We start from the raw sequence: 14226 nt of genomic DNA, 5'->3' as shown, positions 1-14226 counted from the left end.
GATGCAATTCTCTGCAGTCCTTGGAGACGTTCACTCTGCTTTGGAAGGCTGGGAGGAAGACCTGGTGGCCACATGGCTGTGCAAAAGTCACCTCAGCAATATTGATTGACTTGTTGCCGTCCAGTTTACTCCAGGAAATCTTCTTGTATGGTGAAGAAGTCTTCACCTGGAAAGTGATAGATGCCCCTAGAATGCCAGTCAGTTCTTCTATCCCAGAAGTCTCTGAAAGACCAGAGAGAAGAGAGAGAGAGAGGAGGAGGACATCAGAGTTGGGGCACAAGAGACCTTCCCAGCATCCCATTTCTGACCCTCAGATTCCAGGAAAACCTTTTCCAAGAAGGACCAAAATGGCTCCAGGCCAGAGGACACGTTGAGGGCGCTCTGGGCAATGGCCTTTCCTTCTTGGAGAAGAAAGAGGGGTTCAAATGCCCCACAAGGGCTTCACTTTGGAGCTCAAAAGGAGGATCTGCCCCATCAGAGACCCCCAAAGCTCCTCCAAGCCTCAGGTCACCTGAAGGATTAACCTAAACCACTTGGGGTCTCTCCTCCCTGCCACCAGGCTGCACCCCTTCAGCTGCCCCTCCTCTTGTAAACACTTCGTTACCCAATGAAATTAACCTAATCCAAGATATGGGAACGTGGAGAGGGAACATGAAATATACACCTATCCTCCGCGAGCTGCACTGGCTACCTGTCGATCTCCGGATACGCTTCAAGGTGCTACTCACCACGGAGACTTCCTGGGAGGAGCCTACTGGTGGGGGCAGCAAAAAATCAGCTGCCTCCGAATTCCTGGCTACGTACCTGTTTAGAGGATCTTCCATCTGACGTCTTATCAGGTTTTCTTATCCTTCAGGCAAGAAGGAAAGAAGAAACTATTTTGCTGGCAAATGCTCTTCGATTTTTGCAGCTTTTGTGCTTGCAAGGAAAGGGGGGCTAGCCCAAGGCAGAACGGCTGTCCATGCTGGGAACTTCAAACTGCCTTGTGCAGGACAAAGTAGGTCTCTCCCACTCTGCTCAAAGTTTTGTTTGATTTATTCTTATCACGAGCTGAATCCGTTTACTGTGGACAATAATTGCTTATCAACATTTTAGCTTCTTTTCTTTTTCTCCTCCGAAAAATTATTTACTCAGAGGCTTCTAAAATGGCGCCGAGCAGGCTGGTTTCTCCGGTAATAACGAACACTTTTTGCTAATCCTCACAAGAATTCAAAACAAAAGAGATTGCTTATCATTTGTTTTGGTTTCACAATAGAAGAATTTTACTCCTTCATTAACCTTGCTTATTTGGAAGTTAAATGGTGATGAATCTGCTGAATGGTCTTGTTACAATGTTTACTCACAGAAAGTTTTGCCAAGCCTTAAACTTCAAAATAAAAGCCTCTTTACTTAAAGCTGCATATTCAGGCAATAGAGTTTTATTAACTGCAGGCAGATAAATTTTGAAATGGCCTCAAAACCAAATATTAACTTGAAGTCGTCACCCTCTACTTCCAGGGGCACATCCTCAGTGCCTGGCACAAAGCTGCAGCCTCCGCTTCCTACACCCCCTGCTGGGGATGTGTTAACGAAAGAATTTTTCCTGAGTAATCTAAGCGAGGCTCTTAATGCACAGACAATTAAAATGGAAGATAAGTTTAGAGATAATAGAGAGGTGGTAAAGCAGGAGAGAAAAGAGGAAATAAAAGAAATGAAAGAAGAAATTAAAAGTGAAATAAAAGGACTTAAACAGGAGCTGTATGAGAAATTTGATGCTAAGGTTGATAAAATTAGAGACGACATGCTGAGTCTTGTAACTGTATTAACAGAACATATTTCTGGAGTGGAAGATACTCTAGAGGTTCTTAATGATGCCAATGCTAACTTGACATTGAAAACAGAGGTGGTGGAACAAAAAGTGGAAAATGCTGAAAAAGAAATTATTATGATACGGTACCGACAAATGGAGTTCGCATTAAGAGTAAGGGGGCTGCGTGAGGAGAAACAGGAGAACCTGAAACAGATCCTATCGGAAGCTTTTGACCGCCTGATGGGAAGACCAGGGACCAATCAAGACTGGCAAATTGACAAAGCTTACCGCGTTAACTCCTGGCTGGCAAAGCAGAAGCAGCTTCCTCGAGACATCGTTATATATTTTACTACAAGAGAGTTTAGAAATATGGTACTGCAAGCATCTTATAACACTAAGCTTCAAATTGGCAGTCAAGACCTGGCTGTTTTGAAAGAGATACCACCTCAAATGTTAAGAGCCAGGAGAGACTACGCTTTTTTGGTCGAAGAACTCAGAAATCGTCAGATACAGTATAGATGGGATGCACCATTCGGCATCATATTTACATTTGATAAGCAAAGGTACCGCCTCAACTCTGTATGGAAAGCCCGAGATTTTTATTATAATATATTGAAGGCCGGACACCCTGCACCATCTGGACCTAGAGAAAGACCACAAGAAGGACAGGATAGACAGCAAACTACACAACCACCAGACAAGATGGAGCATCTCTCTTCTCTAGAAGTGCAAGGTGCTATGGAACCAAGACCTAGCCGCATGACTACTAGACGTATGGAGAAACAAGCTAAAAAGCAACAGCATCAACAATCATCGACCATCGATCAAGGATCTACAACAACAAATCTGGAAGCAATGGGAGGAGCTAGACCTAAGGTTAAACAGGCCGTGCAGGAAGCTCTAAAAATGCTTCAACCAACCAAAGATGACAACTAAGATTTTAACATGGAATGTCAACGGACTGAACTCTCCACAGAAGAGGAAGAAAATATTTCATTATCTCAATAAGAACGATGTAATTTGTTTGCAAGAAACTCATATCAAGTCAACTGATCAAAAATATTTGATCAACTCAAAACTTGGTCAACATTTTGCAGCTTCTGCTATGGAAAAGAAGAATGGTATAGTTGTATACTTAAGAAAAGATATGAAAGCTGAATTAATAGAAGCAGATCCCTTCGGAAGATATATTGCTTTAGACTTAATCTTAGAAGGGAAAAAGACATTACTTTTGGGAATTTATGCTCCCAATCAACAGCAAGATAGATTCTATAGAAATCTTCATGCTAAATTAGTACAGTGGGACTATAGTTCCTGTATACTATTGGGTGACTGGAATGGAGTGATAGACACTAAGAGAGATAAGAAGATTTCCCGCTTAAATACCAAGATGCGAGCAAAGTTACCCAAATCTTTCTTTGACATTATGGATGATTTTGAATTGAGAGATATTTGGCGCGAAAGAAATGCAGAGGAATGTGACTTCACTTTCTTCTCGGACAGGCATCAATCCCTCTCAAGGATTGATTTTATTCTAACCACCAATGATTTGCTTTCTAGGGTCAAGAAAACAAAGATTGCAGCTAGGATCCTTTCGGACCATAACCCAGTTTGGATGGAGTTGGGAAGGGTAGTGCAGGGAAGAAGGTCTTGGAGATTGAATGAAAACTTATTTAGATATGAAAAGTATATTAATGATTGTAAAAAATTACTATCTGAATATTTTGTTTTGAATATGAATAAGGGTACATCTATGGAATTTGTATGGGACGCAAGCAAAGCGTATATGAGAGGAGTTCTGATGAATATAAATAAAACACATAGAAATAAGCAAGGGTTAAAACGAACAGAACTGGAAGAGGAAATTAAGAGAAAAGAGCTGGAGTTAACAATGAACCCAGACGATACAAAGGTTAAGGAAGCTATTAACATATTAAAATCTCAATTTGACATGTTGATCTCTGACCAGGTGGCTACTAATCTATTATATGCAAAACACAATACTTTTTGTAATGCGAAAGAACCTGGCAGATGGTTAGCTTATCAGATTAGGAAAAAAAGGAAAACTCGAAATATATCTAAACTGATTTACAGAGGGAAGGAGGTGTTTCAACAGGAAGAGATTCAAAAGGCTTTCTGGGAATTTTTTACAGAACTGTATAAAGGGGATAAAATTAATGGTTTAGACATAGACAAATATTTAGACAAAGAGAAAATACCTTCAGTTAGAGAAGAACACAGGCAAAAATTGAATCAACCAATAACCTCGGGGGAAATCCTGCAGGTAATTAAGCAATTAAAGTCAGGGAAAGCACCAGGTACAGATGGCTTGACAGCGGTTTACTATAAAAACTTACAGTTAGAAATGGTAGAACCTCTTAGAGAATTATTTAATATGATTCAAACGGAAGGTAAAGTCCCTCCATCTTGGAAGACAGCGTTTATATCTTTGATACCCAAAGAAGATCAAGATACTACTCAACCCAAAAATTATAGACCTATTTCATTACTGAATGTAGATTATAAAATTTTTACAAAAATATTAGCAAATAGGTTAATGTTGGTCACTCAACAATTGATACATACGGACCAAACAGGTTTTATACAAGGGAGACAGATGAAAAGTAATGTTAGATTAATTATTAATGCATTAGAATATTTGGGAAAGAACAACCAGATCCCTGCTGCGTTTATATTTTTGGATGCTGAGAAGGCCTTTGATCGAGTTAACTGGCAATTTCTGTTGAAGATACTGCAAAAAATGCAGATAGGAGATAATTTTTTACAGTCAATTAAAGCAATATACCAACAGCAAACAGCACAAATCATAGTCAATGGAAGTCTAACAGACTCTTTTCAAATTGGAAAAGGTACAAGACAGGGCTGTCCTTTGTCCCCATTATTGTTTATTATAACTTTGGAAGTATTGTTGAATAAAATACGGGGCTTGGATGGTTTAAAAGGGATCAAGATTAGGCAGCAAGAATACAGAGTCTGCGCTTTTGCGGATGATTTGGTCATAATATTGGAACAACCGCAGGAATCCAGTATGGTTTTAATGAATATGATTAATCAATATGGTCAAGTGTCGGGCTTTAAAATAAACTTAGGAAAAACCAAAATATTAGCTATAAATATGAATATTAAACAAAAGGAAGAATTAGGAGTGATGCTAGGATGTGAGGTAGTTAAAAAAATCAAATATCTTGGAGTTAACATTTTAACTTCAAATGGGAAATTATATAAGCATAATTATGAACCACTTTGGCATAGCATACAGACAGAGATGAAAAAATGGGAGAAATTGCACTTATCTTTGCTGGGTAGGATAGCGGCAGTGAAAATGAACATTTTACCAAAATTTTTATTTCTCTTCCAAATGTTACCTATACTTAAAAAAGATGCGAACCTTTAGAATGGCAGAAGGGTATCAACAAATTTGTGTGGGCAGGAAAGAAGCCGAGGGTAAAGATGAAAATAATGCAAGATGTATGTGAGAGAGGAGGATTGAAACTACCTAATTTAAAACTATATTATGATGCAGTGGCATTATCTGTAATTAGTGATTGGATTCACTTAACCAATGATAGAATATTGAACATTGAGGGACACGATCTGGTATTTGGTTGGCATGCTTACCTGTTATTCAACAAAAAATTGGATAAGAACTTTAAAAGTCATATTTTAAGAAATGCTTTATTGCGGGTCTGGAAGAAATACCAATATAAATTAAATGACAAGATACCCATGTGGGCAATTCCTAGACATGCAATTGAAAATATGAATACAGCACAAAAACAGGACAGAATTACCTACAGACAGCTTCTTACCTCGGAAAGGGGGGTATTACAATTAAAATCTTTAGAGGTATTAAAAGAGGAGAAGGTAGTTCAAACATGGTTCCAGTATGGGCAATTACAGGCTAGGTGGAAAATAGATCAAAAAATTGGTTTTATTCAAGTTGAGGATAATCTGTTTAAACAAATAAGAGATCAAAGCTTAATGCATATAAAGAGGATATATAATGTATTAATACAGATGGATTCAGAAACAGAATTAGTTAAAGATTGTATGATAAAATGGGCTCAAAATATTGAGGAACCAATAATGTTGGATACATGGGAAAGAATCTGGGTAAGAAATGTGAAATTTACACAAGCTCAAAATCTGAGAGAAAATTTTTACAAGATGTTCTATAGATGGCATTTAGATCCTAAAAAGTTGGCTTCTATGTATCCGAATGTACAGCCTAAATGTTGGAGGTGTGGTTCTCTCGATGCTACATATTATCATATATGGTGGACCTGCCAAAAGGTTAAGGCATTTTGGATAAAAATATGGTGGGTCATGCAAAATGTTTTTAAAAGAAGGATAAAGTTTAGTCCTCAGTTATTTTTTACTAGGTATATGTACTGACTTTACAGTGGTAGAGACCAATTTGATTCTGCACCTGATAACTGCAGCAAGACTGTTGGTGGCGCAATATTGGAAGAAGGAAGACTTGCCTACAATCCAAGAATGGACATTGAAAGTAACAAACTTAGCTGAAATGGCTAAAATATCGGCATATCTCAAAGATCATTCAAATGAGAGATATAAACGAGACTGGAAAAAATGGATTGACTATATACAAAATAAATACGGGACTAAGAAATTCCAGTTAGCCTATGCTTAAGATCAGAAATGATTTAAACTGTTAAAAGTCAGTTCAGTAAGAAGAAGCTAAGGTCAATCTAGAATGTCATTAATTTCTTTATTTCTTTTTTCTCAATAGATTTTAGACTGTGTTAGTTAAAAATCCATACCGTGTACGGGTTCTGGGAAGTCGGGGGGGGGAGGAGGAGGGGGGTGGGGGGTGGTAGGGAGGGAGGGGTACACACAACAAAAAAAAATTGTACTTCAATGTCTTAATGATTGACAAATGATGACATATTTGTGTTTTTTTTTAAAGAAAAATAAAAAAGTTCTGTTCGGAAAAAAAAAAAGGTGCTACTCGCCACCTATAAAGCCCTCCATGGTAGTGGGTCTGTGTACTTGAGAGACTGCCTACTGCCAATTACCTCCACACGACCCATCAGATCTCATCGTTTAGGCCTCCTCCGAGTTCCATCCGCTGGCCAATGCCGACTGGCCACCACGCGGAGGAGAGCCTTCTCGGTGGTAGCCTCGACCCAATGGAACGATCTCCCTGTGGAGATTCGTACCCTCACCACCCTCCAGACCTTCTGCACAGCCCTTAGAATCTGGCTATCCCGTCAGGCCTGGGGCTAAAGATTGTAACCCGCCCGAATGGTATGAATGTTGTGTTTTAATCATGTATTGTCTTAGATGTAAAAGTTTGTCTTTTCCCCCCCTTGGATTGTGAGCCGCCCTGAGTCCCCCCAGGGAAAAGGGCGGCATACAAATAAACAATCTAATCTAATCTAATCTAATACCTACAGTGGGAAACTATTGAGATTTAAAGACAGAATCACAAATTGGGGGTGTGTAAGGATGCATAACTATATAAATATAATGATGAGAATAGCTGGGAATTGTACCCATGTCAACATCTCAGCCAAAATTAGGCTGGGGAGTTTTTTTTTAAAAAAGCACAATGACTATATGTGTATCCTTTTTTTTTTCTATTTTTTTAAAGAAAGGAGGAGAATATATGTTAAAATTACATATGTTTTTTAAAGATTTTTATTAACAAACATGTAAAATACACACACACAAAAGTTAGACATAGACTACATTTATACAATACAGTACGAACAGGAAGTTCCTGTTTTTTATCATAGCAATCATCAATCGATACCGCTCACCTTATATTATTTCCCCTTCTATTGTATTTCATTTGGATTTCACCATTCTTAACCCTCTTATTTGACTCATAACTATTATTTTTTGAGTTTTGTTATATTCCTTCATTGATTCTTGTTTCTTTCCTCCATCCACCTAAACCATTTATCCCATATCTTGTAGAATTCTGATTCTTTTTTTCCCTGGATTTCTTTAGTTAGTTTGTCCATTTCAGCACAATCCATAACCTTTCTTATTATTTCATCTTCGCTTGGAATTAATTTGTTTTTCCATTTCTGTGCAAAGGCAATCCTTGCTGCCATAATTATATGTAGTATTAAATACTGGATTTCTTTTCTGTATTTCACAGACATAATAAAATTACATATGTATATTGAAAAGGAATTAAAAATACCATCAACATAAAATGGAGCCTGCTCAGAGGCTGAAATGCACCAAGTAAATGAGATGAAGGGTGTGAAGTAGAGGAGAGAGGTAAGGGAAGAAGAAAGGGATAGGAGAGAGGACAAGGGGGGGAAGAAGAGGAGGAGAGAAAGAAGGAGTGGAAAGGGGAGAGAGGAGAAGGAGGGAGGAAGGGGAAATAGAGAACAGAAGGATGACAGAGGGAAGAAAGGAGGTAGGGGGGAGGAGGAGAGAGGGAGTAAAAAGTGATGAATAAGGTACAAATACGATGTATGGAAGAGCCAACAATTGTGTTTTGGGGGGTTGTTGGTAAGATGAATTGATGTAAACATTTAATAATATAATATTATGTTGATTATATGTTATGAAAGTGAAACACAGACACAGGCACACCCACACACACATACCTTTCCCTCCTCGTTGTTGCCACCAATTTAATTTTTCCCTTCAACCAGGATGGCAGGAGCAAAGGGCAGTGAGGAAAGGTGGGGGGCACTGAATGGTTTAACTCAGCATCCCCCAACCTTCTGGCTTGGCATACTGGAGCCCCCGTTTCAATCCTGCTCTGAAACTCCTTCTGAAGCCAGAAATACAGTAAGAGAAACACAACTTACCGGCTGCTAAGAGAAGGACCAGGAACCACAAACTGAGAAGGATCTTGTGTGACATGACAGCAGTTGGCATTTCAGTAAGAAGTGAGGAGAAGCTTAGGGCAACTTCTGCAAATATTCAAGGACTGCCTCTTTGGTATGAGGAAGATTCAGTTGCAAAATTGTGCAGCTATCTTAGTACTACGTGAAACAATATTTATTTTTATTTTTTTGCAATTTTTATGTGCTTGATATAGGGCAATATTGTGCTCATCATCTGGGCAGCAAAGAAAATTAGAATGTAAGCAATACCTTTCACAAGAGAGACCACAATTTCTGGTCCCTTTGGTGGTCTTTGGGGCGGGGTATTTACTGCTCTGGTCTATTTGGGCTGAAGTGCCCCCTGCATGAGCAACTGGGGTGGGAAGAATACAGAATAACAGAGTTGAAAGGGACCCTGGAGGTCTTCTAGTCCAAACCCCTACCCAAGCAGGAGACCCTACATCATTCCAGACAAATGGCTATTCAACCTTTTCTTGAAAATCTCCAGTGATGGAGCCCCCACAACCTCTGAAGGGAAGCCATTCCTCTGATTAATTGTTCTCACTGTCAGGAAATTTCTCCTTAATTCTAGGTTGGATTTCTCCTGGCTATATTTCCATTAATTGCTCCTTGTCCTGCCCTCTGATGCTGTGGAGCATAGGTTAGCCATGTTTCTCTGTGACAATTCCTCCAATATTCCCTCATCCCTCATCTAACTCATTTATGAAGATGTCAAGGAGTATTGGACCTAAGACAGAACTTTGGGGTACCCCATTGTAAGCTTCCCTCCATGTAAAAGTACTTCTGTTAAGGGTTACACATTGACTGGGGTTTATCAGGCAGTTACAAATCCATCTGGTGGTGATGCTGTCCATCCCACATCGTTCTCTCTTACTTTATCAAATGCCTTCCTGAAGTCCAAGTAGTACCAAGTATACACCTGTTGTGCCTCTGCTTTGATTTGATTTATTCAGTTTGTATGCTGCCCTATTCCCGAGAGACTCAGGGCAGCTAACAATAAAAAAAGGAAGGGGGTACAAAATAAAAAATAAAAAAATAAGAAGACATACACATTTTAAAAACAACAACAGTCATACCCTTTGAATGGGGCTGAAAGATTCAGCAGCCCCAGGCCTGCCGGAACAGCCAGGTCTTAACTGCTTTGCGGAAAGCTGGAAGGGAGGTGAGGGTCCGGATCTCAACGGGGAGATCGTTCCAGAGGGCCGGAGCAACCACAGAGAAGGCCCTCCCCCGGGGAGTTGCCAGTCGACATTGGCCGGCAGATGGAATTCGGAGGAGGCCTAGTCTGTGGGATCTAATAGGTCTATGGGAGGTAATTGGTAGGAGGCGGTCTCTCAAGTACCCAGGTCCAATACCATGTAAGGCTTTAAAAGTAACGACTAGCACCTTGAAGCACATCCGGAGTCCAACGGGCTGCCAGTGCAGCTCGCGGAGGAATGCTTTGGCATTCTCCATTTGTGAGTCGAGGCTCGCCTGTGGTTCCAACAGCACCTCCTGAGGGGAGGGAATCCCACCGCTTCACCTCGCAGGATTCGCCCAGGAGCCGGCTCTTTGCACCTTTCCTTTTCAGCTGCCTCCTCAACTTCCACCACGGCTTGGGAAGGAGAGTAGATGGTCTCGACATAAATCACCGAGCTGTCACCTATGGGTTTCTTCTCTTCCTCCATCTTCCCTGAGTCTTCCCACTGCCCGGTTTCAGGTCAGCGCTGCGGCTCAGGATCCCGGACAGCACCCCAAAGTTGGGGGTAGCTGGTAAAGTATGTCAGGGTTCCAAAACACCCCCAATGAAAGATTCCTTACGTCCACATCTGTCCAGGTGCTGGGACAAAAGCAACCTTGACTTTCTGAGAAAGAATGTTATTATGGCAACACATCATCCAACTCTGTATAATCCCCCCTCCCATTTCCCCACAGAAGAAAGTGTGGCAGGCCTGAAATCCATAAATGAAAAGATGGCTTCCAGGTCTGACACCTTTCTTAACAGCAGTAACTCTGAGGGGGATCTTGGAGTCTTAGTGCCCCCCCCCAGTTAAATAGGAGCCAATAGTCTGCAGTGGACCTGTGCAAGAGGGGTACTTTCCAAGGACCTGTTTTTTGGGGGGGATTAATAAACATCTGTAGAACACTTACCATACATGTGTGTGGGGGGGGGGCAGGGAGCGAGGCAGCAGAGGCAGGCTGGTTGCAATGGTTTTTTCTTCACTTCTAAATATCTGTTGAAGTCTGTCTCTGTCTTGTTTGGTCACAGTGCCAAACCAGACTGTTATTGAGGTACAAATGAGAGAATCAATTATGCCTCTATAAAACGGGGTGAGCAGATCCTTGGGCAGTCTGAGCTTTCTGAATCGACTCAGGAAGAACATTCATTGTTGTGCCTTTCTAAGGATGGCTGTGATGCTTTCACCCTCGCTCCCAAATATTAAATAGGGAAGCAAATGTGGAGCTGGGGTAGGGTTCTTTGGGGCCAGGCAAGGCAGAAATGAAAGCAGTTACAGAGAAGCAAGATGGACCCTCCCACTAGCCAAATTGGCAATTGACTTCCTTGGGTTGCCCATGGAAGCAACCTTGTCCCAAAGAACGTTTTTAAAAGCCACCGAGGAAGACTATAGTCATCCAGAAGTGCAGGGCAGGAGGAAGACTCATACCAGGAGGCATCCGTCAATGAGGTCTATTTGCCAATGGAATTAAACCAAAATATTTCCTCCTCCGCCTGCAGGGAATAAGCCAATTAGCTTTAGGAGACAGAAGGAGCCAGGAGGCAGAGGTGGGGTGGGGGCAAAAAGAGAGGCCTGTAGCATGGCATTCTAACCACTGCACCACCACAATCTCCCGCAGGGCAGGAGAAGCGAGAAAAGAGAAGGGAAGGGTTGGTTTCCCCAGAGATCATCCATACCTTTTCTCAATTTTATCATGAGAATGAGCCCTGCGGAGCCTGGAAGGAGAAGTCTTCCCATTATGCTAAGGAACACCTTGGCCCAGTGAGGCAGCCCAGAGAGGTTATCGGTCTGTCCTGAAAACAGAACAGGGGCCCTTGTTAATCCTTTCAGGAGGCCCCAAAGATATATATATATATATATATATATATATATATATATATATATATATATGTATGTATGTATGTATGTATGTATGTATGTATGTATGTATGTATGTATGTATGTATGTATGTATAGCAATAGCGCTTAAATGGTTTACAGACTCAGCCTCTTGCCCCCAACAATCTGGCCCCTCATTTTACCCACCTTGGAAGGGCGGAAGGCTGAGTCAACCTTGAACCTGGTGAGATTTGAACTGTCAAATTGCAGGTAGTCAGCAGGCAGCAGAAGGAACCTGCAGTACTGCACTCTGACCACTGCACCACTGTGGAGAACCACCAGCGCCTGGCTGCATTGCTGCAGAAGAGCCACCAGCCCCTGGCAGAGGACAGAAACTGGAACCCAACCAAGAGCCTCTCCAGCAACCAGAGAAGGCGTCACCAGGGTGGACCAAGCTGTGCTCACAAGTGAGGGGCCCTTAGTGCTCCCTGAGTCGGGTTGTTTTCTTGCAGGCATTCCTTTACCAAACTAAGTAACAAAATCAGTGCACTGCTGATGTTACCTAGTTTGGGTAATGAAACATTTGCAAGAAAACCACAAAACTCAGGGAGCAACGAGGACCCATCATTTGAACCCTGAGCTATAAATGTCCTCCTTTATTAGCGTGCCTCCAGTTGCTTCTGCTGACACTCAGAGGACCAGCTGAAGCTCCTGAATGGTCTACAAAGGCTGATCCAACTTAAGGCAGTTCAGCATCTGTGACTTGGTAGGGAAAAGCCAACTGTGAGATGCAGCTGCCCCAAGGCCAAAATTATCTTCTGGTTTATTAATGGGGCCCCAGACCCTGTTTAGGGTCCAATTCTGGGCACACCAATTCCAAAAGGAAAACAACCAATTGGAGCAAGTTGTGAGGAAGCCAAGATGGTGAAGGCTCAAGAAACAAAGCTCTGGAGGACCTGAGTATTTATGGAAAAGATGACCAAGAGGAGCTATGAGAGCAACCTTCCAATATCTGAAGAGCTGAAGAAAAACTGTGGACTTATTCTCTGTTGCCCAAGGTGAGGAAGAGAACAGATGGGCCAGACCTACAAGAAAGAAGATTAAAGGTGGACCTTAGAAGGAACTACCTGACTGGACAAACTGTGTGTCAGTGGAACAGACTGTCACAGGAAGCCCTCCATTAGAGATCTTCACACAGAACATGGACCTCTGTTGAGAATACTTTAAACAGCTCCTACATGGATCAGGAGGCTAGAATAGGTCAGTAGTTCTCAAACCTGGCAACTTTGAGGTGTGAGGACACACACTGGGGAATTCTGGGGGTTGAAGACCAAAGTTGCCAATGTTGAGAACCACTGATTAGATGATTTGAACCCGAAGATTCCATGAAGGGCCTTCCTTACTCCGTTGCGTACTTAAAACAACTTCCTCACAAGCAAACTGCAATTGTTTTTGTCTGGTGAACATAGTTCCTGACATGTTGGCTCTCTGTTTTGACTGATGTAGCATGTGCTTGAAGGCCCCTCCCAGCAGCAATGTGTTGTGTTACATGTTTTCTGTGTGCCAGATGAGGAAGGATGATGGACTCTCTTCTGCAGAAAGGAAGTCTCCTCTTGACAAAATGCTTTGTGGTTGCACAAAGAGGAAGAAGTTTTACTCCATGGGAAAGGCCCAGTGTTGGGCCTGGGTGACCACTAACTGGTAGCCCAACTCTATAGTAAAGCTCAGGATCTGAGAGCAAGGCCTGTCTCACCACAACTCCCACCTGCAAATTGAGGACTTGTCCATGATTGTACACCTGTGTTTTGGGATGCACAATTCTACTTCAAAAGAGATGAATCTCAGTCCCTGAGTCCGGTTCTCTTCTGACCCACGGGAGCACGCATTGGTCTGACCTCTTGTAATCCCTTCCTCTCCAATCCCTCCACTCTGCAATGGGGAAGAGAAAAAATGGGTCAGGCACAGGAGAGACTGGCTAAAGAAATGACTTCCCCCCCCCTCTCCTTGCTTGGTGGAGCCATCTCTACAGTCTGGGGCAGGTGGGAGGGAGAGACCCCCCCCAAATGATTTCTATATAGGTAATCTCTCTGTGTATCAGCAAAAATGAAACAGAACAGTAACAACAACAGGGAACACACTGAGGTATTTGTGTAGTGTGCTTGGGGATGCTAGAACTGCCACATAAATCTATTTATTTATTTATTTATTTATTTATTTATTAATTAATTAATTAATTAATTAATTAATTAATTAATTAATTAATTAAATTAAAGAAATGCTGTGTATTTTGTGCCTGCCTGGTCTCTTGTAATCCCTTCCTCTGCAATTTCCTCTGCTGGGCAAGGGATCAGGGAAAGGAAAATTCAGATCAGGCACAATCCAGTGCATACTAAGTATAATCGTAATCATTCATGAAGGGCACTGAGAAGTAATTGATGTTTTCTCTTTTGCTGTGGATTGTCTGGTTTTGTGTTGCTTGGCCTGGCTCTCCTGGATTCGGTCAGCAGAAGTGCCGAAGGTTGGTTGTTCCCTTTCCTTGGTC

General features: G+C 41.7%; 2 protein-coding genes across 2 annotated transcripts in view; one reads left to right on the top strand and one right to left on the bottom strand.

Annotated features, from left to right (window-relative positions):
- LOC148042294 (uncharacterized) overlaps window positions 1-10316 on the bottom strand; it is a 59519-nt gene extending 49203 nt beyond the window's left edge. The window contains exons 1-3 of the mRNA XM_087703019.1: window positions 10172-10316; window positions 8611-8715; window positions 1-222 (exon numbers count right to left, since the gene is read on the bottom strand). The exon at window positions 1-222 is cut by the window's left edge and continues 99 nt beyond it. Of these exons, the coding sequence (XP_087559145.1) occupies window positions 1-222; window positions 8611-8715; window positions 10172-10316 (472 nt within the window). The remainder of the gene's footprint in view (window positions 223-8610; window positions 8716-10171) is intronic.
- Window positions 1-14226, top strand: part of LOC148042286 (SLAM family member 6-like) — a 979974-nt gene that overhangs the window by 483545 nt on the left and 482203 nt on the right. The window lies entirely within an intron of this gene.

Source organism: Thamnophis sirtalis, unplaced genomic scaffold, assembly GCF_051295495.1.
Source record: "Thamnophis sirtalis isolate CommonGarterSnake01/CBP01778 unplaced genomic scaffold, rThaSir2_p1.2 scaffold_18, whole genome shotgun sequence".
NCBI lineage: Eukaryota > Metazoa > Chordata > Lepidosauria > Squamata > Natricidae > Thamnophis > Thamnophis sirtalis.
The sequence above is the reverse complement of the archived record's forward strand: the minus strand, read 5'-3'. Positions and strand labels throughout refer to the sequence as shown.